Source organism: Atheta coriaria, unplaced genomic scaffold (assembly GCF_025399875.1).
Source record: "Atheta coriaria isolate IRGN ID8LTWV9N9 unplaced genomic scaffold, Caltech_Dcor_3.1 hic_scaffold_3_pilon, whole genome shotgun sequence".
Lineage (NCBI taxonomy): Eukaryota > Metazoa > Arthropoda > Insecta > Coleoptera > Staphylinidae > Dalotia > Dalotia coriaria.
Window position 1 is genome coordinate 3,039,884 of NW_027045445.1, and position 23,781 is coordinate 3,063,664.

The 23,781-nt window shown below is 35.0% G+C and overlaps 5 protein-coding genes across 20 annotated transcripts in view; 1 reads left to right on the plus strand and 4 right to left on the minus strand.

The window, feature by feature from the left end:
• The window catches only part of LOC135804331 (somatostatin receptor type 2-like), a 64,379-nt gene that overhangs the window by 36,562 nt on the left and 4,036 nt on the right, over window positions 1-23,781 (plus strand). For 9 of the 15 annotated variants that reach the window (XM_065318164.1, XM_065318162.1, XM_065318167.1 and 6 more), the window contains 2 exons: window positions 11,216-11,265; window positions 18,920-19,208. The gene's annotated coding sequence lies outside the window, so the exon portion shown is untranslated. Of the gene's footprint in view, window positions 1-11,215; window positions 11,266-15,309; window positions 15,427-18,919; window positions 19,209-23,781 lie in introns of those variants that run through there. The other 6 variants (XM_065318165.1, XM_065318163.1, XM_065318169.1 and 3 more) reach the window with 2 other exon arrangements.
• On the minus strand, window positions 173-2,410 carry LOC135804336 (somatostatin receptor type 5-like). The gene is made up of 3 exons (XM_065318180.1): window positions 2,082-2,410; window positions 1,954-2,019; window positions 173-1,399 (listed from the first exon to the last, which is right to left on the minus strand). Exons 2-3 carry the CDS (start codon window positions 1,955-1,957, stop codon window positions 432-434), a joined length of 972 nt encoding a protein of 323 aa, XP_065174252.1. The 5' UTR covers window positions 1,958-2,019; window positions 2,082-2,410; the 3' UTR covers window positions 173-431.
• On the minus strand, window positions 2,963-4,295 carry LOC135804338 (uncharacterized). Its single transcript, XM_065318182.1, has 2 exons — window positions 4,014-4,295; window positions 2,963-3,952 (listed from the first exon to the last, which is right to left on the minus strand). Exons 1-2 carry the CDS (start codon window positions 4,027-4,029, stop codon window positions 3,051-3,053), a joined length of 918 nt encoding a protein of 305 aa, XP_065174254.1. The 5' UTR covers window positions 4,030-4,295; the 3' UTR covers window positions 2,963-3,050.
• LOC135804339 (uncharacterized) lies at window positions 4,651-7,998 on the minus strand. Of its 2 annotated transcripts, none has more exons than XM_065318184.1 (5): window positions 7,711-7,998; window positions 6,919-7,029; window positions 5,732-6,861; window positions 5,588-5,667; window positions 4,651-5,530 (listed from the first exon to the last, which is right to left on the minus strand). In XM_065318184.1, exon 3 carries the CDS (start codon window positions 6,858-6,860, stop codon window positions 5,961-5,963), a length of 900 nt encoding a protein of 299 aa, XP_065174256.1. In that variant the 5' UTR covers window position 6,861; window positions 6,919-7,029; window positions 7,711-7,998; the 3' UTR covers window positions 4,651-5,530; window positions 5,588-5,667; window positions 5,732-5,960. The 2 variants fall into 2 exon arrangements, with proteins under 2 accessions (XP_065174256.1, XP_065174257.1); XM_065318185.1 differs by having other exon boundaries at window positions 7,689-7,998.
• LOC135804340 (uncharacterized) lies at window positions 9,219-11,657 on the minus strand. Its single transcript, XM_065318186.1, has one exon. The coding sequence runs from the start codon at window positions 11,171-11,173 to the stop codon at window positions 10,298-10,300; it is 876 nt and encodes a 291-aa protein (XP_065174258.1). The 5' UTR covers window positions 11,174-11,657; the 3' UTR covers window positions 9,219-10,297.

Genomic DNA, 23,781 nt, shown 5'->3' on the forward strand with positions numbered 1-23,781 from the left:
GGTTTATTATATTTTACTTCAATTTGGTACTGACGCTATTCAGGGTAAATTAATTCAGACTTTAGTACTTTCCCAACGTGATAGATGGCGCCACGTGTGTCTCAGCGATGCAAAATCCGAGGTTCATAACTTTTTTTTTATTAAAATTTAAAAAAAGAACTGTATGCATATATTAATTGATCAATCATATATTTATTTTAATATACAGCCATATTTACTTATTATCATTTGAGTAGTATTATCACAAATAACAAGTTTTTTGCCATCGTAGCAAAAAAATTAACAATATAACACAAATATATTTGTTAAATTACAATAAGAATTGAGTAAAATAAACTTTTAACAATATATTTTTTTAATTTTTTGATAAATCAAACTAGGTGCGCTTTTTTCTGACTAAAGTGATTCATCAAGATTAACTTATTCCAACATTACGGAACTCTAATTGTACTCACATCTTGAACTTGAGTTCGTACCGGATTCTCGTTAGCGTTAAAATTTATATTGACGTGATTATTATCCTGGCTATCTTCACTCGAATCCTCAGCGAAAGTAATAGTTGCATCCACGTCGTAATCACCAGCGCCTTTGCATTGCAACAGATTCAACAGGCAAATCTTAAAGTTTTTATCCGCGCACACGATGTAAATCAATATATACAAACTGACCATGAAACTATGTTGCGCTAATGCGAAGAACAAGTAACGAAGAGTATTATCCGACACAATATAAAGGAAAAACGTTAAAAACCAAGAACCAGTGTAAATTCGGGCGATGTTAAGCCTGAAGCGCGTGCGTTCACTTAGGGGATCTTTCTTGTACCACTTTTTGTAGCAATTATTCGCTTCTTTGAACAATATCACGCCGAGAATGAGCATAAAAAGAGCAAAACACGTCAAATATAGTACAGGCCATATTTCCACAGTACAGAGACCCAAGTGTATCACAAAATTGCACATGATAGATGCGTATACACTAATTAGTAACCATTTTAATACGATACGTTTGCTTTTTATCAGCGTGTTTGATACCAGTATGAGAACAAAAATAGTTTCGTTCAACTGAAAGCCCACGTCAATATATCGTAAGAGACAATTATCAAAAAACGAAAAGTGGTCCTCGCTACCCATTAATTCCAGTAGTGATGAAAGAAAGTGTAGATTGCTCACCAAGAAAAGCGTATCATTAATTGCCAGATTCATTAGAATTAGATTTGTTTTTGTGCGCATACGCGCATTGCGAGCTATCATATATATTATCACAAGGTTGGCAACCACACCTACAAACGTAAAAGTAATGGCGACGGAATCCTGCACCACGTCCCATGCTGACAGTTCATAATGAAAATCATCCAGGTCATCAGAATTGTTGCTGAATACGAAATTCTCTAGCTCGTCATCTGTAATGAGACGAAGGTCATCAGTTTGACAATAATTACAAATACAATATGTAGGTACTTATTTCCTGTTGTTGACAGTATTCAATCAATCATTGTATTGATTTTTCAACAAGTGTCCAAGAAAACACGTGGCAAATATATAATCTAATTTTTATGACATGTAATCGCGACTAATCATAAACAAACCACGCAGCATCACAACAAATATATACCAGGTGTACACAGAATTTAAATATTTTGTTTGGATTTATTTAACAAACAATATGTTATGTAAATTAGGCACGCGTGATTTTGATAATAATTAGCAGTTAAGGTAAATCTATGGAAGTTTTTGTAAAAATAAATTTCTAACGAGTATTTTACCAAATTGCTGCCTATTGACACACACAGGCAGCACGCGCGGGCTCATAATCATCGTTTATACTGTTAAAGGTCACTGTTATAATCGTTTTAATATCCAGACCAGACAATAAAAAACGTCCACACGAATGGGATGAACATACGTTCAAATTACAAATGATGATAACAAAGTTAGAACCAAAAATACAGCTTACCCATGTTTTACTAGTTGATATTTATAGATATATTTAATGCAGATGATGTTTTTTATTAGTTTTTGCCTAAAATATAAATTAAAAACGTATAAAACAAAAATACATTAATTTCTACTATTTGCACTCACCAGTAATCGTTTGATCCTCCAGTTTACAGTCAGTTAATTATAATAAATAATTAAACATTTGATCCATCGCTTCATTTTTAGTTACATAATTCTTTTACATTCGACGCATTTATGTCGTATTTAAATTAGCACGTTTGACGGTAAACTAAGTAATTTATCTATTGTTCGTGATGCGGTGCGCTTCTGTGTTTGACTACTATTTGACAACTAACTGACCGGGCAAGCTGAAACTCGGAAACGTAAAACTGTGCATGCGATATGCCATGAGCGCGGATAGAGGAGAGCCGTGGTCTTTCCGAATCCGATTGTCGTTATTCCAGCTATATTCATAAATAAACTAGCGAGTATATTATTACCGTTCGATTTGCTCTTGACTTCAGCTTTGTCAGCTGTGCGCGCACACACTCGGCACAAGTGTACGTTCGTTTTTTTTTTCACTCGCATCATATCCTTGACGGGGTCACCGGTGATGATCCGCATTTTTTTTTCAAGCTAGCTGTGTTATTAGAACACGATGCACGAAAACTTGTTTTAAGTTGGTCATTCTCCAAGAGATATGGAGACTTGAACTCTTTATTTGTTTATTTTTCGGTGTGCTTTGCTATTATTATATTCATTTAAACATTGATATGGCTATAAAATATAATTATTTCATGAATCTGTTTTACGACATGTATAATGTTTCAATACGCCTCTTCTTTTACATATGCTTCGAAAACATTATAATAGTTAGTTAAATTGTACACAACTGTTAATTATTCAAACTAATTACGGTTAAGGTTTCTCTTCATTAACGATTCGAAAGAAACTCGACAAGAACTATCTTTAAACTTGTAGAAACTTGTGTTATTTTGATTTAATCCAACAGATGTCGCTGCATGTACTAAACCGTAATATTAAGTTTATTACAATCAAAACAACTTAAAACAACGCTCATTATTATTCATGCTACGATATAATTTACTAAATCTACATAACTTCAGTTCTATGATACAAATAATGGTACCTAGCGCCTGTAATAATAGCGCTTAACTCATTTGGATCTGCGTTGATGGAATCACCTCGCCGCAGTGATGTACACGAACAGATAAAACACTTCCGGAAGGCAATATCATTGCACAGCAAATGGATCAATACATAAAAGCCTGTGAGGAACGCAGTCAAAGTTAAACAAATTGTGAACGCGTAGAAATATTTCGTTGCCGTCTGACCCGAAACTGCTTCATGAAAACCGTAAGCTGCGACGTACCTCATGAAGTACACGAAGCACCAGTTATAAACATATACACGTATGATATTTATCTTTAACTGCTTCATTAGTACTATGTCTATGTCTGAATCATCGTTGCACATCAATTGAAAATAGTGAAATTCATTAACGAGCAGTAACAGAACCAATAGGGAGATGTAACCGCGGCGTATCACGTCAATGTGGTGATTTGAAAGATCGTAGTTGAGAAAAACAATCAAAAGGTCTATGATGATGAATGCTATAACTATAAACCATTGGACGAAGTTCTGCGCAGTTGTATGATTCTCATTAGCTGACGAGAAAGCGAGCAGCCACATTAGTATCAAACAGTTCATTTGAAGTAATAAGCTGCTTGCTGATTCTTCCAAAAGGTGTGGTTGGAAAATGAACAGCTTGGTTTCGGATGTAACATGTAAACCAAACGATCGGAGTAAAAAATGTAAAAACCCGGTTGTGTTGAATAAATAGAATAAATCACATATTGCCCATGATAAAATTATCAATCGCATACTGCTACGTAATGCCAGTTTGTGAATAATCGTGTCGATGATTAAAATGTTACAGAGTATTCCAATCAGTATTGTAGCGAAGGTAACATAGTCAAAAACATCCGGCTCGTCTGAAAAATATTATTTTACGAATTTTAAAATTAGATTTTATTAATATATAGATATACTCACTTAAGTAAGTTTCCATTGTGAAAACTAAAAGGTTTCCTTTATGAAATTAAAACTATCTACACTTATTCTTTGTTTTTCACTTTCATGTTAGATTCCTGCAGATACGCTTTGTGATGAGTTGGAATTAAAAAGTTTCCATGGTGGAAGTTTCTTATTCAAGGAAAAATTTCGTTAGTTTGACGTTTGTTCTGCTTTGTTCAAATAACTAGAATTTAATTTAGTTTCTCGGCGACGATGTTGACTTCGTGAACGAGAAAGGATAAAGACTATCACATGACACACGACCGCATTGATTTGTTTGTCACCAAGATTATTTTATTAATTAAAAAAGAATATAATACAAGGTGTTTTATTTAAAATTTTGATTATATAATAGCGAAAAATTACAACCTTTTTAGGTTGTTGATTTAATTATGCCTGTTTAAGGTTGGATTCATTTATGGATTTAATTAATATTTATATTTGATTAAAATTAAATTTTGGAGAATATGTAAATATAGCATCCAGTGCATTCTGCTATCTTTTAATAATAGTGCATCCAATTATAACTTGAACTTTTGTTGATGACATATATATTTAATCGTCAAGTTCGGAATATAATATCTGCAATAACATGAAATCAATCAAGCTGCTTGGGCAAGTTTCAAAAATATTTTTATTGTAAATTAAATTAAATTCTTGTAAATTCTACAGTTTCTTTGTTTTCGTTCACATTGTATACAACAGTGGCATCTATATCAGCATCAGTTCTTTTACAACAACGTAGTCTAAACGCATTTCGGAAATTTAAGTCAACAATACATAAATATATGAACATTTGTAAAGGAATTAAATGTAGAAAGTATTGTGGTGCGATTTCGCCAAAGTAAGCCAAGAAAATTAGAAGTGCATGATTGTAAGTATAAATTCGCACTAAGTTTATTTTAATTCTAGTCTCTTCGCTTATCGGATCATCTCGATGAGCTTTGCAGCAAATATTCACTTCTTTTACCAGTAAAACCACGAGTAATATAAAAAACATAAAAACGAATTTAATCGCCGAAATTGGAGGTGCAATAGCGTAGCAAACGAAGAAATTGATTATGTATACTAAAATTGTGCCTAGACAGAGGCCCCATAGAAATAGTTGTCCTTTGACGAATTCTAACCGCGCAACAGTTGTTGATACCATTAGAAGCATTAGAATCACACAGTTTAGCTTCATTACACCCGATGTAAACTCAAGCAAACATACGTCGAATAAATGATTATCGGATCTGAAGAAATCATGCCATACATCCACGATTATGCCCACAAATAATTCGAAACCAATAGCGTCGAAAATAGCCCAGTATAGTAAGAGAATATTGCGACGTGATTTCATACGATGATTTTTTATAACTGCGTAGATAATTAAAATATCGCAGATTACACCGATAACACTACATAGTTCTAATGCAGTTTCTATATAGGGTTCATAATTAGTATCTGTAGAGTTATGAAAAGGGTCGTCTTCCACATCTAAATCATAATCCATCCTAAAAACATTAGGAATATTGTTAACATTTGTTAAAATGATATATAAATGAACTTACTTGGATTTTTAAGCTTTTAGGTAGTAGTTGATGAAGTAGTCACATTGTGGTTTTAAACCTGATATATGTACATAGTCAATCTATAACAATAATTTGGAATTATTTTCTAAGAAGTTGAGTTGTTTATTCTAGAAGCGCACTAACAAACATTAATTTCTCAGTTAAAATATGCGTTCTGACCGCTTCAATGTCATTATCGTCACTTGCTTGGAAGCACTTATCTTATTTATGCATACTGCGAAATCGCGTAATCTCCAGTTGACTTTGTTCATAAGATGAACAACTTTTTAGTAGGAGAAAAAATCAAAATATTAATTTATAAAAATATATTTATACAAAATATGTACACGTCAAATATATAACAAGCATGTGATTACAATCGAGTAAAATCTACAGTTTCCTTATTTCCATCAACATTATAAACAACAGTAGCGTCTAAATTGGCATCCGATTTTTTACAACAGTGTCTGAAAGCGCTTCGGAAATTTAAATCAACTACACACAGATATATAAATATATACATAGGAGTGAAATGCAAAAAGGACTCCATTAAAAATGCAAGGTATATGCTTTGGTCAAATAATTCCAATAAAAGAAATGTGAAAAATACTACCAGAATATGAGTGTAGACATAGATTCGTACAATGTTAATTTTCACTTTGGTCGATTCGCTAATAGGATCATCTCTACGAGCTTTTAGGCATATGTTCACCTCCTTCACTAATAAAACCACGAGTAATATAAAATACACCACAGCAAATTTGAAAAGCGCTAAGAACTTCCACACAAAATAGCACATAAAGAAGTTTAAAATATAAATTGCAATAGTGCCTATACACAGGCACCATGCAAACGCTCGTCCTTTAATGAATTGCATCCGTGCAACTGTTGTCGACACCATCAACAACATGAGAATTACGCAATTTATCTTAACAAGTCCCGCGGAAAACTCCACAAAACATACGTGGAATAAGTAACTTGTTGGTTCCATCAGATAATCTATTAGATGAACGACTATACCGATAAAAAATTCGAAACCAATCGCATCAAAAATGGCCCAGTATAGTAGCAAAATATTACGACGTGATTTCATGCGTCGATTTTTTACTATCGCGAAGATAATTAAAATATCGCATAGAACACCGATGAAACTACTGACTTCATTTCCAATCGCTACGATTCTTCCAAACTGGTAATTATGATTGGTTGAATTGTACATTTCATCTTCAAAGTCTATATCGATAGAATATTCGATGTCGTCAGTGATATTCATTCTAAAAAGTGTTAAAATTAGAAAATAATGTAAAATTACATTGATATAATATACTCACTTGAATTATTTATGTTTTATTTTCTACTTAACGTTAAAGGCTTCTAAAGAGATGTTGACAGGTGAAGAGCACGTCTCATTGTGTTTTGACACTGACGATTATAAATTAGAGCTAAAATAATAATTTTTGTATTATTTTCTGACGAAACGTGTTGTCCTGTTAAGAAACACCAAAATTCCCAGTCAAATTACACAAATTTTGACCACTACCAACTTGATTCATAGCACTTATCTTATTTATGTTTACTGTACGGTCTGCGTTATCGCGTCATTACAAAGAAAATGACTGCACAGCATATAATTAACGCGTGATAAAGTTTAGCTTTTATCTTTTCGTCTCTCACAGCTAACAGAAACGTTTAATTCGCGCATCACAAATACGTAATGTGTATTCTTAGAATCGCGTGAGTAAAGAAAAACGTTGTTTACGTTAAGTTTACTTAAACGTAAAAAAGAAACTATTCCACGCATGCGCACGCATTATTAATTATTTCCGTATTAGCGGTTTCAAATAAAACCACAAACTATAAAAATTGTTCGCGGCTTGTAGTGTATTTTTATTAAAGTAACATCAATTGGAAAATATATTAATTCTCTGGAAAATTATGCGCGCAAACCAATGTGGTTTTATTATTACAGTTGATCCGCGTTCGGATGGCATTTGTAATTAAATCGAAGCATAAATGTAAACGTTTATAGTACACGTAGATTGAACAACTTCATCTCGAGGTTTCCAACCGCAAACTTAGCGTATGAGTATATTTCACATACCTTCTATTCTTAGCATACTAACCTCCAACGTTGACTCCGTAATCAATTTGCTGTATGCCTGTTAGCGATTCAAGTTCACTGCTATGTTTTGTTTGCTTCTGATATTGCAAATATGAGATCAATTTATTTTGCTGTTTGCATGCAGTGCGCGGAGAGGGGTACTGCGAGTATTGCGTGCAAATTAATGTCAACACGAATTGAGTGTAATGTATAATCGAATTCACCACACTACTACTACTACTACTGACTATGTACTGCGACGTTAAGTTTTCGATTCATGTTTGTGGTGCCAGATGTAATAAACTATGCTCGTGAATACATACATATTGAAATTTGCTGTGCGGCATTGGAATGATGGAATCCCCACCAAAAGTTAATCACTTTATAGTTTTATCTACAATTATCACATGTAACTAACTGTAAATACTGAGAACGTTACAAAACAAATACTACGCTATTTATTTTGAAAATAATAAAGTTATTATTTGCGTTTTCGTACTTATACCGCAACTCAAGCACTGCACATTCACCTCCATAATAATTATATTATACAATCTAAGTAAATTATTTTCTACAAATACTAATGTAATGATTCTTGATTGTTACTAATTTAAAAACAATTTTATAGAAATTTAATCTTCTATAAAAACAAATCATTACCATTTCAAAATTGCATAGGAAACATGAACGATAAACATCTACATTCACGCAATATATTGTTGCGTCTGTCATCGTCTAGTGACGTTCGGAATGGTTCTGGTATTGTTTTGTAATTGTATCTGTCATTATCGAGAGCGTCCGAAGCAGGTAGATCGTCGCAAAACAAACAGAGACCACTTTCACTTTCCATATCGAATGAATGAACATTGAAGCGAGTCGAATTTGAATTTCGGAGACGTTCACACCAACAAACGATGTCAAAACTATTTTTTAAACAATGACAATTACCAGATACTTCTAGTTGTTAATTCTGTGTTGCAAATCGTGAATTTGCAATGCGATGAATTCGATATGGAGTAACATAGGAAGTGAATATTCGCAGAAATATTGAAAGCAAATGACAAATTGTGTACACTTTCAATTGAGCAATTGTGCATTGTTTCTGCAATGCATATCAATTAGAATATACGTGAGTGAATACGTTACATAAGTATTTTTTTACTAATATTTCCATTTTCTTGCATTTATTTTTCTTTTTTTTTTTTACTGCATTTGACTGTTATTGACGACTTGAGTACTCGTAGACTAGAATAAAGGAATGAAACTGGTTCTCAAGACAGTATTATATAAATGCGATGAAAATAAACAAGTGTGCATGCCGACAGCATTAATTAAAACCGTTTTGCGTGATTGCGTAATAAGTTTTGATCGATTTATTGTGTGTCAAGTTGTGTGTCACCCAATTAAGTGTAACATATTTACTTCCGCTTTCAAAATTTAATTCCTCAAGTGACACACGACAAAAAATATGAACAAATATACTAATTTCATAAGTATGGAAGTTGTGTAGCAATTAAATTAAATTTCACATTTTATAACATAATATTTATTCAGTTCTATGTATTTTTTACACATAAAAGAATCTATTTACACCGTACACAATAATATACCTCATATTTACACATTTACACAATAATATAGAGTTTTTAATTAAGTTGTTATAATTTTTTTAATTACTAGCCAAAACTTTTATGATAATAAACTTTAGGCTTTCATCAAATAAAAGAATAATAAATTCTAAACAAGAAAAAATCAGTGTTTGAAATTTTTATACTCATGCTATAAATTTATAATTTAATCGACGGGTAGTTTCATCATTAACACGATCATTAATCATAGTAAATCGATTTAATTAATTTAATATAAGCGTTGACGATCAAAAAATTTCTCTCGGCGATACATCAAACTAAATACACATTAATCATGCAATATTTTTTTAATGCTTTTCAAAAAATGCAAGCAACACTTTTTTACGTAAATTTTAAGGTGACTTTAATCCGATAGAATTTAATATTTATTATGCAATTATTTGATTTTAGTAATGTAGTTTAAATGTGCCATCACATTATCATATCAACATGCGAGTCCACGTTTCAAGTCATTTCATGTAAAACATATCAAGAATTTAATTCGCTTCGTAAATTACACTGCAAGTAATCTGCAACTTTCTAAAGGCCGGTTTTCGCAGCTATCAATTTCCATTTTACGAACTTCAGAGAGCGAAATTGAATCGCACTTTCATTGCGTGTTACATTTGATGTTCATCTACAAATGTATAAATCTACATGACAGTTGATATACACCATTACTCCAAATATATACCTATCTTTGAGTTTTATGTATTCAATTAAATGAAATTGCGTTCCGTTTGTTCAATAACTTAGGCGCAGCTTTTCAACCTTGTCGTACAAAAGACAAACGCAACTTTTACTTTATAAACATAAACAAGACTAACGCGAAGCAAAAATATGAATTTTGTTTAGTTTTAAAGAACACTTGGTAGATGATTTATAAGATTGAATATAGAATGTCTTGGTTATTAAATAATCAGCACGAAATTGAATCCAATTGTAAATTGATTAACTGCATGAGGTAAAACTTTCACGTCTTTACGCTGGAATCATCTTCTCGTTGCGTATGCTGATGTCGACGGAAGTCTGCTCACTGGCGTAGTTGATCGATTCGGCTCGATTGATGCGCACGGTGCGACAATTGAACAGCGCCATAATACTGTCCTTAAACATCTCGTTATGCTTGAATAAGTACAACGCCAGCGCAATATTCTTGCCCACTTTGACGGACGTGCCGAAGGCGAGCACGAAATGCTTGACGATAGTTTCATTGCGCAGGGCGAATTCCGCCACCACGTTGACGATCCAACTACTCAGGCAGAGACAAACGAAAATGGTGGCGAAGTTGAGGCGGAAAGCACCATCGCGTGTCGAGTCGCCCTTACGTCTACAACGCTGGCAGCACTTTCCAAGTAGCACCAGCAACAGGATGGCCATTAGGACCGCATAAATACCGCCCTGCAGTAGTGTCAAATCGTCGCGGCAGTACAACGCGTTGAAGTACGACGCAACAATTGCGATGTTCCATAAAAGTACCACAACTATACCTTGTGATATACAAGCGGATAGTACTATGAAATTTGTAGCTAGGGCGATGACGAAGAGCATTGTTAGAATTTGTAGACAAATTTCCAAATTGGTTAGGGCACATTGCACGTGTCGATGGTCATCAAGTGAAGCAGTGTATCTTAAGATACGTTTATCAACGTAATAGATTAGTAATACTATTAAAGTTAAAAGGTCAGCGAGTGCAACGTTGAGGATATACATGTTGGTCCTGTTACGCATCAATTTACTCCGAAGGATTGTTACTATCAGCAGTATATTCGCCACAATACTTAATACGTTTATAATAGTAATAATCAATTCGTAGATTATCTCTGGTTTAGTTTGCATATCGTTTAACGACGCCATTTTTATGTTTTTTAATTTTTTAAACAAAGTTTTTATTTGCAGATATAAATCACAAATTACTTCGTAAGCAGTCCGTGGTTATTGCAATACACGTGAGTTAAATTGCACATGATTTTGATTTCAATTTCGATTTCTCCTCTTCTTGCATTTTCTTTGTTAAGATTTAAGTTGCAATTTGAAAATCCAATTATTCGTTTCTGGCTCATAACTTGTATTACTAAACGTTGTAAAATTGTTGTTTTCTTTAAAGGTTGTCACGCACCACTGCCCTTTAGACTTTATTCTTTATACACTCTCATGCACTGCAAACTGCGTAACAAACACTTTTTAATATTACCGCGCGGTTATTTTACTTCTTGAGCGATCGCCGTCTATGAAAGTACTACTTCGAGACTTGGTCGGTTCTTGAACGCCGAATGCATTTCGATCACTTTTTGCGCTGTTACTCGTCTACGGTTTCTATTACCACTACTGTTAGGTCTCTTAGCCACCACTACTGTATCTTATACTTATAATATACAGTATATTACAAAATATTAGGTTTAGTAATGAAGCAAATTAAATAAATTGAGTTGTAATATAAACATTGTCATGGAGTATCGCCTTTTTTGTTTGATTTAGATAATTGAGGTTCTATTTTATATTATTTGGAAATTATTCGGGTGTGTTGCAAGTTGCTTGATTACCTTTTGTGGTAACAAGTGGTTTAGTGTCTTGATATTGCTATTTATGTGCTAAATGTTGCAAAAGGAAGAAATATTATAAGCCAAAGAAGTGGTTGTGAATACTGGATGTCCTTGTCCTTGCCTCCGGCTTTGCTATATTAAAAGAAATAAATAAGTCGGTTTCCTGTTTCTTTTATCTATTTAGCAACAGGTGGAAATTTTTTTAATTAAGATTAAATATATTGACAATATAAAAATCATAGGAATGTAGTCAGAATTATTATTCAACTGGATTTTAAGTTTAAAACCCGCATAATCACTTTTCTTGCATATACATTAATTTATCTCCACAAAATATTAATAGTCTTATAATAATAATGTATATCGAAGTATATCTCTTTAAATTTTATAGTTTTTAGTTTATAGGTAATTTGATTTTACAGTATATTGCGGTTTCAATTTGATGTTATACTCAAGATTATATCACGCGAATCCTCCACTTTGAAACAGTACTTTAACTTTATCATAATTTCAGTTTTTACGTTTTAAATTTAATGCATGTAATAAAAAGAAAATGCATAAAACGTATATACAAGTTATTTCACAACATTGATGACTTCTATACCTTTTGTGGTTTAATTCTGCAGAGAAAATCGAATTGTGGTCGTAATTTTTACAACCAGATACAATTTACAAGTTACATAAATATGCAGTTGTATAATTCATATCCTGACACAATTTCATATATGATACTTTTATACACCCACCAAAAATGTAAACAGATATTTATTTGTGAATTACATGAGTACCGGTTTTATATACGTCGTAAATTGATTGCAAGTAAAATAAAAATTTATGGAAAAATATAATTTTGCAATAAAAGTTCAGGTGATAATAATATTTCGAGTAGTTTCAACTTAGTGCTTTACATTTATGCGACGAGTAAGCTTCTATATTTTACCATTTGGCAACGTGTTATCTTATCCTATTTTCATCTTATATCCGTCAAGCTTTTCGTATCTCGCGGCTTTCACAGCGTCTAGTCACGCGGCGGTTGCTGATGCATAGTTTGCTATTCAATTTCAATCTTGCTTCCACGCTTCCAGACGTTATGAATACAACTATCGCACATATGTAACATCATCCTCAAAGATATATATATATGATTCTATTACTTCATCTTCTCGTTTATGCCATTTGATAACGATTCAAACATTCAAACATCTGCAACCTGTTGCTGCATGCGCGCTTTTTACATTATAACATATTCTAACGAAAATAACTAGGGGTTATATTTTATATTTTAACATTTACTTTAAAAATATTTGTATTTCTAATACAAGTAAACCATTATGGTACAATATAAACATTTACTTTGTTAAGTAAAAGTTCTTCAAGTTATCAAAGGTAAACTTTCGGTTTGCTGGTTTGCACATGCAATAATATTGAACGTTAAAACGGACGAATTCATTTTATGATTTTAGAATTTTAATTAATTATATTTATTAATCCAGGTAAAGTGTTTTGTACTGTTTACTTTAGGCTTACTTTTAATTAATTTTTATCGCTTACAAGCCGTACATTAATAAGCAAAGTTTAATTAAAACAAATAATCAATTATTATCAAGTTCAACTTTGCTAATGTAAAACTCTGGTTCGCGTAAATTGCCAAACTTTTTAATAACATTATTTGCTAATACCAAAATGGATAAATGTGTAAAATATTCGAGGATAACATGTGAATGTTTATATCCTGCAATAGTTGTCCGATACAAATGTGTTTTTATGTTGTTCTTGTATTTTTTTTTTGGCGTAATAACAACAAACGATATTGGGACAGCGATAAACATTTGTTTGTCGTGGACGATTGCGTCGAACCATTCAGTCAGCACCACGCCATTTTGCTCGGCCATTTTGTCATGTTCGACGGAATGCAAATAAATACAAATCACTCACGCAATCCCAATCCCTTCGAATAACTGTATAAATTTGACCAAGTCAGCATCACTGAGTCCACTATGAAGGCAACCCATTAGGGTCTTCCCAACGTACATAAACAACTCACCTTAATGCTTAAAGGTCGTCCTAGCGAAACGTTCGAAATCCAAACATCGGCGTGTTTATACATGCGTCATTGGTAAAAATAATACGCTCCGGCCTACATTACTTCTTATTACTTCTTACTCGTTTCTGTTTGCTTGTCGTAATGGCCGTAGATATCACGCCGATGTTGATCCTTGACTGCAAGACATCAATCCAAACAAACAAAGCGCGTTTCAGACAATTTTCATATTATCTAAAGCTCTCGAACGTTGTCGTAATACGCATGGACATTTACCTCGCGCCTTAATCGCCTCTTCTTGTGACAGAGCGCTCAACTTGGAAAAGTCTAATTTTATTAAATCGATTCCCCAGCGTGCTGTATTGTTTCCTTATTTTCTCATTTCCATGTTTAGCATGTTTCCAATCGACGTGCGTAAACATGTTATAAATGTTATCGTTGTTCTTCAAGTCTATTAACAAACAACTTTGGCGATTAGCATTTTATTGATTGAATTCGAAGCAGTGAAACAGCCGCATGGGGCTGCGAAAAACATTTTGCAATACAGTGCAACAAATGAATTGTATTATTAAGGGTTGTATTATCCTAGAGAATACAGGACTTTTGTGATGATGTTTACACGCATGTTTGTCTTGTGCAAATATGTACCAATAACAGAGAGCGTCTCCATGTTCTGATATAAAGCTTGTTCTATTATAAGAATTGTTTGTTTAGGGAAGGGATTCGTTTGAGCCTGATGACAATCATCAAGAATCAAGTGTAATCTTCTTATATTAGATTATTAACTTTTTTTTGGTACGCAGCTGAATGATTTTTGCTTATCTGATTTATTGAATAAATATTAGTGGTTTATAAACTCTTGACCCGAAAGTCATCAATAAGTAATGTAAATGTATGCATCCCAGTCCGATGTTCCGACATGTATGCTCATAAAATATGTAATCGAATGCCGATTTTGTTGTCAGCTGTATAAAATCTCTTCGCATGTACGTACTCAAAATACAGACGGTTGTTTTAGCACTGATACCGTGTCCGCATTGACGCGTTTCTTGTGAGTTTCGGCCGAGCAAGTTTTGATATTTCGAGAGAAAGTAGTTCGTTTTTCGTCGCGTGGAAGCGTCCGCGTGTTTATTCACTGCTTTTCGGTACCTTTCTTGTATATTATCGCTGACCATATTTCGGCGACGAGGCTGATACATGTTGTCGCAACGGTATTTGCGCCGAACGCGCGAAACGCAACACCAACTTTTAGCAAAAAACCCACAGAACGCCGAAAAAAAAACACACAACGACAAAAAATCTAAAGTTGTTCGACGGCTCGACGAATTCGGCGCGCGCGCTCGCCGAGAAGCCACATTTTTATTAGTTACCAAATATTATTAGTTTCAAAAGTAGTTTTATTGCTCATTAAAGCGTGTGGAAGCGCGAGTTTAAACAACGGATGAAGTCGTTAAGTTCGCCCAGACGAGGAATTAATAAACGCTGTGAAATGGTGTGATTAAGTCATAAATCTCTTTCATAATTGGGTGAGTCTTTTTTAATGGGCGTTTTTCACATTTTTCTTTGCGGCGTTTTTTCTGTATCACTGTACAATACCATGGAATTTGCCTTTAATGTGAGTAATTAATATTAAAAGCCATTAATCAATCACTAGCTTCTTGTTTTTTAAAGTTTTTATTAGGCCATTCTTAGCTTTTTTCCATTTGGAAACCAATTGGATTGATGCCAAAGATTATGACCTTTAAGAAAGTTTAAAGAAAATATAAAAGTCAAAAATTATTGTTACAGAATAATTTAAAAACATATTTTTATTAAATTGCTTATAATAAATGCTTACCTAATGTTTGACTTGCGGTACAAGTGCTGAACGCGATAGTTTGCAACCAAATATACCCATTCTACCTAAATTTTGCAAATTATTTGCTGTACAGATAAAACAACACCCCTTGAAACGTACAGGTGTTTCAAAACTTTCTCAAACTCTGTTTATTCATTTGTTTCAACAATGCCTGTGTTCCGATTAGCAGGGTTGATGTTTGTTATTATTTCATTACGGCCGCCATTTCATGCGCTCTTCGATCGTCACGATAAACCAGATTGTTTGAATTTCTATTATTCGAACACGACAAGAGTTGTACTCGAGTTCTAGGCGCATGCAAAGTATAGGTATTGTTTGTCTTGGCGCTCTGTACTTAGATTTGAGTGAACGGTGCGATAACACGAACGCAATAATTGTTGTTGTTTGGTTTGCTATTCATTACTTTGTAGGAGGCTTGTGCTACATTCGTGTCAGCAATACAATACGCGGGCAATTTGTGGACATGCCAATTGTGATTGTGATTGTCGCCGTTGCAATGATACTAATTAAATTAATTAATACTCATTTGCAATCACGATAACTTTGTGTAAGAATTGCAATTGCAAAGAATGTATACTATAAAAATAATTTGACTTGATATGTTGTACTCGTATGTGTCAATATCAGGAATGGAAATTAAGTTTATTTAATTTCGTTCCTGGGGCGTGATACACTGATAAGTCTTGAGTTGTTTATTCAGCGCGTGGTGGAAGACCTTGAAACCCCCGCAATGAGCTAAACGATCAAATGAGCTTTCGCGAGGTGAGGCGAAGCGAGGCGGCAACCTCGAAAGAAAAGCAGCGAGTTAATAAAACGGGCGAGAATTTGAGATGACGCGTGGGCGATGCGTGTGCTTCCGCGTGGCGGTGGCAATGAAAAAAGTTGCCCCCGGTTGCAAAGGTCGAACGTTGACCTTACTAACAACCCCTTTTAACGCTGAAGCCGTCGTCTCGCTAGCGTATTAGTGTGTCGTATGTGTGGTCTGTGATGTGTGATGTTGGATGCTCTCCGGGAAAATGCGCTTGTCATGCGAAACAAGCAAATCGCGTACGCGTGCTCTCGTAATGGCGGCGTCGGGAATTTTTTGTTTTAAATGTAAGCGGAATGAATAAATTAGAGCCCCGGAACGATCGGTGTCAACCGAGTGTGTATAATGGACTTACTTTGTTTTTAATTAACCGTAGGGAGCAGGGCGTGGGCGATTTAGGGCGTAAATGTATTTGTTATTTTTTCGGGATTGTATTTTTGGGGTGGGACTCGACCATGCGCTAAACTGAGTTATTATTCATTGGGGATCAGCTTAACTTTGACCTTGCACCCTGTTTATTTGGGATGTAAATGTTTGGTCACGCAAAATGTCAAATTTTAACATCAAAAATATTGGCAATTAATTTTTTTTGCCGGGTAATTAGGTTGATACCTTTGAATATTTAATCTTGTTTCATGAAAAAATGTCATTTTAACTGCATTTCCCTGAAAATGTTTCCCTAAAGAAACATTATGCCATATTCTTTGGCAATGTGTACGCCTAATTATTTTTAAATTTGTTTTCTTTTCAATTAGAGCTTCGCACGCAAAACACCATTAAAAATGATTGAAAGGCCGTATTTCCCCGAAGACCGCCGTACGCAATTAATTTGCCATTGCAGAGGTCGAGTCCTTGAACGATTTGACGTTCAAGCGATTCAAGCGATACGGTTCGATTGTCGAATTGCAAAAAACAGGACACGTGGTCGGATATGTAGGGCGTTGATGAAGGGCGCGTGACATTAAATCGCTTTAACGCGATCAACTCGACTGGTAACTTTCGTATTAGCGGCCGTGGGGGGACTATGAGGGTAACCGTTCGTGAAGAGAAGCGTCGGCGGACGAGGGAGAAAAAAATAACGCGTTTAACCTAGATTCGAGGTCGGGACGGCGCAAGAAACAAGAACGACGGAAAGATGTGGAAAGATGTGTAGGGGAAATTTCGTTATTCCATCAATCAAAGTTGGAAGTTGTAACTTAGAATAGAAAGGCTGTTCCCCATGATGCTGTTCGTCGAACGTCGGTTACGTTGGTTTGCTTTTTGCATTCGTCGTTTTTCGATATTTTTTGTCTTCAGAAGAATTCGCAGTTGGTTTATCGCATTCTTTTGACGGACGTCAAATAGATATTTGCGCATCAATCAATATTGTTTCACACGGATGTCACCAGTGTTGATTATGTTTATATATTAAACAATTTGATTTGTTCTCTTTTTTAATGAAATATTCTTTGCCAGGCTTGAATAGATCAATAAAAGGGCTAAGAATGGTGGCGAAAATGCGTAAATAAAGCAAAGCAAACATAAAAACGTAATTTGTTTCGGATGTAGGCGGGTGTCGAGCTACTTCATTCTGTTTGTTCCTCTTAAAATTAATTAAAACGTTTTATATAGGTACAAGTAGGCCTATACGTCCCATTCATTCTTTAAACGCTTTTCTTTATTGACTAAATAATTTCGTTTTCTATACAATATCCATAGGAAATAAAACGAATTCCACACTGGTTCATTTCGCGTAGTATATTCGTGAATAAATTTACGCCTGCTTCTTGTAAAACAACCGCATTTAAGAAAGGTAATAATTTAGCCAAGTTTGCGTCTTCCACTTCTTGCGTCCGCGCTTTATATCGCTGCGTTGAAACTTTATAACTGTGCTTCGGGATTTAACAATTGGCCGCATTTTCTCGCAATTTCAGCCAATTCGAAATAAATTACGACTGCACTCGACCTACACGCTGTACGGCAGTAAACCGTTTCAGTGGTTTCAGTATAAAACACCACTTTTGACGTAGCGATCTGCCGTACTGATCTCGAAGTTTACATTTTACACGAGTTGCTTGCAATCTACGGCATTACATCGCGCGGAAATGGAATAAAACGCAATTTCATTTTCATACATTTCTATTATGAAAACTACATTCTACAATTTATTGTACTGTAAAACATGTTCACTAATTTTTCTATTAAAACTTTGGATTACTTCAATATATTTTACAACTTTCCCTGAAAAATTTACGCGATTTTCAGGTTAAGCTCCTTATCTAACCTAACTTATGCCATCTGGCGGTTAAATTTGTTAAATTTTGTGTTACTGCTTTAAAATGATAAAAAAATAATAAAAGTTTCTCTATTTCAGAGATTGATTCTCCGCAATACCACTTCAGTCAGCTCGATTTGATAGACTTGAATGTACAGCGCCGCATCTTGAGGGGCCAATCAATTGTGACTTACAAGTTTTACATTTGATTTGCATTCGCACACTGGCCCACCATCCAACCAGGCGACCCCTACTATGCAAGTTTCTTTAGCCAGCGCAAGATTTACGACACAAACCGATCGCCACGCGAGGAGTGGCACGGGGAAAGCTAGCAACTAGATCAAATCTTCGCGCGCGCGAAAGCTCGCACTGTCGGCGATTTCACACTGTAAGTGCTTTATAATTCTTTTATCTCTTCTCATACATAGTTGGGTTTTCCTTCTTCACATGCCCTGGACTACTTTCCTCATTGTTTTGTGTGCTTTTTGCTGAGTGTTCTTTGTCGCGACGAATCCAACAAACTGTTACGGTTTCAGCAGCGCTTTTATTCCGAGATTTTTATTAAGCGAAAACTTCACAAAGCGTTCTATACGCCAGCTCAGTAATATTTACCTGAAAATTGAAAATATATTTTTTGTATACCAAAAAAAATATTAACAATACAATAGGCTTTTATGTTCTAAATACTTTACGCGTATACGAGTAGTAATTAAATTGATAAATGAGAAACTCCTATCCGTGATACCATAGAGCAATAATTAACAGGAAAACTCGTTAAATTCTAGTTTATTGTGCGGGTCGTGTTTGATTGCCGCAGGAATATGCATAGTGTTTAAGACAAAGCACCAGGTTCATTTTATTAATTATCTAAAGCTCGAACAAACTTTGCACAACAAGTAAAGTTAGTACAACATTAATAAACTGTTAGCGCTTGATACTTGTCATTCACTCTAATATTCTTATTTCACACCAAGAGAATAAAAAAAATTGGTTTTGGAATTGAATAATAGAGTTGGAAAACTCAATTTTACTGTTTATACAGAAAGGTAGTTTATCCACTTCTTCAAATAAAGGACGCTGCTATTTAAAACGTGAGGACCTCATAAAATAGATTTACTTTTTAGATGTTTTTAGGTTTTATCGATACGTTGAAGTACTTGTTAAAGTTAAACATACTCCTCTCGCAGCTGCGAATTTTGATGTGGACCTTTTCACATCGTGCCACTCCATAATTAAATATAAAAGAAGTTTTCGTTCTTTTACCGCACCCCAAGGCACTGAAAAGGATCCGCTTTATTCTGCAGCTATTGAATATCAATGGATCATAAAAAGTGCATTAGGATTCCTTGGGTTCAGGAAGGTTTTCTCACTTTTTGCGTAAACACACTTTTAAATATACCGGCGGGTTCTGTGATAAATTATTCACTATATCTTTACGCACGGGATGAAAATCAAATTTCGCAGATTTAAAAAGTTTACTGCTACGGTAAATAATAAAACTTTTACGCCGTGTATTAAATTTAATAAAACGGAAGATATAATTTAGACGTGTTGAAGGTGTTTCCGTATAATTGTTACGCTTGTAGAGAAGTTGCGTGAAAGTTTGTATCACTAAACTTGTTGTTATTGTTCTTCTTTGTAGTTAAATGTTAGATATTAATTAAACGCTTGCAGCAGATACCGGCTGCATCCTGTTTGTTCGCCTTTTGCTACGCTTTAAAGATTGGTGTGGCCTTAATGTGATTAAAATTTACAAAAGCGCAATTTCGGCCGGAAAATGCACCCGTCTTCCGAGCTTAACGAACAATAACGATTGCAATTAAGTTTAAAAACGTTTAATTATCGCAAGCATCTTGCGCTTGCTAATATACGCCGCTGGAAATTAATTAAATACGCAAAATGTATTTATACACCGTAAATTAGCGTCTGCATCAAAGAATATGGCAATCACGTCAAGTGCGCTTCAATGACATTGAGTGCTTTCATCCACCTACACGTATATGCACATACGCATTGATTAACGTGATGCAGATCGTAATTGCAATCGCGGCCCGATTAAGGAACGATAGAAAAGTTACCAGCGCTTGTCGATTGAGGGCGCGCGCGCGCACACACTGTGTTATCCAACATGCTGGGCCGTGGGTAACTTCAGTTGCATACTCTGTTATTTGCGCCACGTTAATAACGTTGATGCAATCGAGTGATGGCCCACTAACTGAGAGCGAATTATAAACCGGGCGCAGTTCTCGAATTACACATGCGTGTAATTGCAGGCGTCTGGTTAGTTTAGCCGCTGTTTACCATGCTGCGCACAGTAATCCACAAAACATAATTGCGTGTTCGCTGTACGTATCGCTGATTTGTAAACAGCGACGCGACGCATTTACCAAACGGAATGCGGTTGCCCAAATCTAATTTGTCGAAATAAATTATTTGAGGTATGTGGATTGAAGCAGTGTCGGAAAAATTATTCACAATCCATCATTCTCGGCGGGCTTTTCATTTATCTTTGTTGAATTTTGAATGATGTCATCTGGCACTCGATTTAAAACTACTTGACGTCATCATAATCTTTCATCCCGTCAAACTTTTCACATATTATTTTTTATTTGAATATAAGTAGGGATAAGCGAAATTTTCAAGGATGTAAAAAAATGTTATTAATCTTTTTTACGTGCACCTCTAACCAGGTGCACTCTTCTTTATCTGCTACATGCTGCTACTGTAATTTACAGTTTCTCTCAAGTAAAATTCATTTGTTAATTGATGAAAATTTAAGACAGTTTGCACCTGGTGATAGTATGTTGTGTCGTAAAGTTTTTCTCGTTGGTGTTTTATCGGTTTTACGTGTAGGAAATATTCGTGATAACGCAGGTGTTAGTTTCGTACCGATCGGTATAAAGCCTTCGGCACCTAGACGTGTCTTTACGACCGCCATGAATTTCTCCGTCGGCGGGTGTTAAGTGCACTATGAACGGCGAGAGGATTCGTATTCACAACTTGTTTGCGTATTATCCTGCTCGGTGCATCTTCATTAACTCAGATTTATTGCGTTTTTTATACGTTTTGTAATCTTTAATTTAACATGCTGGTAATAGTTGTTCTCTTAGATTTTGGGAAAAGTAGTGGAGAGAATTTTAATGCCGTAATTTGAACTTTCGCGCTATCACCGTACGCGTAAATTGCGATAATGCATGTTCAAGTAATGCACTACGTGATTTCACCAATTATGCGACTAACGTTATTTCTACTTTCTTCTGATAGCTTGTTAATATCTTCGAAAAATATTACGCGTTGTTTTAGTTTTTTTTGCATCTAGGATAATAATCTTTCCCTAATTAATTCAGAAATAGCGTGAAATTATTCCATGTCTCGCTGAAATGATCCTTATATAATCATGTTAATTATTCTTCCCGCTGCCGCGCCGCCCGAAAATTATAATTTGCAAAGTTTCACACTTGAAAATGACTGTAATTTTCCATGCTCATCGTGAGTCCTGCTGCTTTGCATAGCTTCGTAGGACGTCTCAATACGACCCAGCCGGCTGAAGCCTCACTTGACGCTCGATGAGTTTCGAACATCGAGCAATCATGAATTCAGTTAGTTCAAACACACTTCAATTAGAACAATTGTTATAAAGTCAAATGGGCATTGCTGAAATTAGTAGGGCGACGCGCAAATTCGATTATGAAAATGTTAGGTCACCTCGCCCGCTATTTTATAAATACACTGGTCACGTTCATGCAATTAAAACTACTCGGACGCGACAGAATTAACTAAAAAGACGTTATGACATTAATAATAACGTAATAAATGAGGACGGCATGAAGCGAACGCTACAGTGGGAGGACTAATGCAGATTCATGGAATTAGGGATTAACTGTGGATCAGAAGGTTAGTTAATCCTATTTTAAAACGGGATTGCTTTAACGTCAACCCCGAGTCACGCGTTGGTGTCGAGCGCACTCCTGAGTCTCGCGATTAATTTCAATATAATCAGCAAAGCGGCATAAAGCTGATGCGAACCGTTTGTTTTGGATCTTCCTGTGTTTTCATGTTTATGAAAATTGTGCATTGGTGCGCACTAGCAATCAGCACGATTCACATTTTCTACTATACGCACTGAATTTAATTCAGTTTTCACTTTACTCTAGTCGATTTATTTTTCTTTCTCTACATTTCATTCAAGATGTGTGATTGCCGACATGAAATGATTACTATACTCGGGAAACAAGTATTACTTCAGGGTAAAAAAAGGCACTTATCAAATCAACGTTGTAGAAAATTTAGACACATCACAAGTTTCACTTTACACACATTGCGATAAGAAAAGATTTATGAGTTATTTTTCAGTTGTGTAGAAAAACTGCTGCCAACATTAATGTTACGAAGGCATTGAAAGAAATTCGATTAATTACATTTCCATCATCCCGGCCGTTGCGAGTATACCAGCGAGGGGGCAAACAATAACGACTCCGACGAGTCGAACGTTTAAGAAGAATGCGAGATGGGATTGCGCATTTTTCTCAAGGAGCACTCGACCGCCTTCGCGTAGTGCTGCGTCGTAAAAAGGCGAGGGAATCGCGTGAATTTCCCTCGAGGCTCACGCACCGATTCGACGCTAAATGCGCGATGCAAGACATTTACAACGCAACTGGAGACGTTGTCGATGCATTTTAAATTAGATTGGCGTTTATTGGCGCTTTTATAATTAAGCTTCGCGTAATTGAAAAACTAATTTGGAAATGAAAAAAAATATTTTCTTTTTTGTCGCGTATTGAGTTACAATAATTAAAAGATTAATTAGTTTTTATAGCATCGTTAAATTAAAACGCCAGAATGATTGCAGAATGAAGCTAGTCCTATTCGTAGTACCACATCATAATTTGCTTTGTTCGCTTTTAGTTCATCCGGGCTCTAAATGAATGAAAAGTTTTCCGGCGAGACTCTTCCACTAACCA

What these genes read in the sequence shown, in the direction of transcription:
- LOC135804339 (XM_065318184.1), bottom strand. Translation starts at nt 6,860, where the DNA reads ATGAATATCACTGACGACATCGAATATTCTATCGATATAGACTTTGAA.
- LOC135804340 (XM_065318186.1), bottom strand. Translation starts at nt 11,173, where the DNA reads ATGGCGTCGTTAAACGATATGCAAACTAAACCAGAGATAATCTACGAA.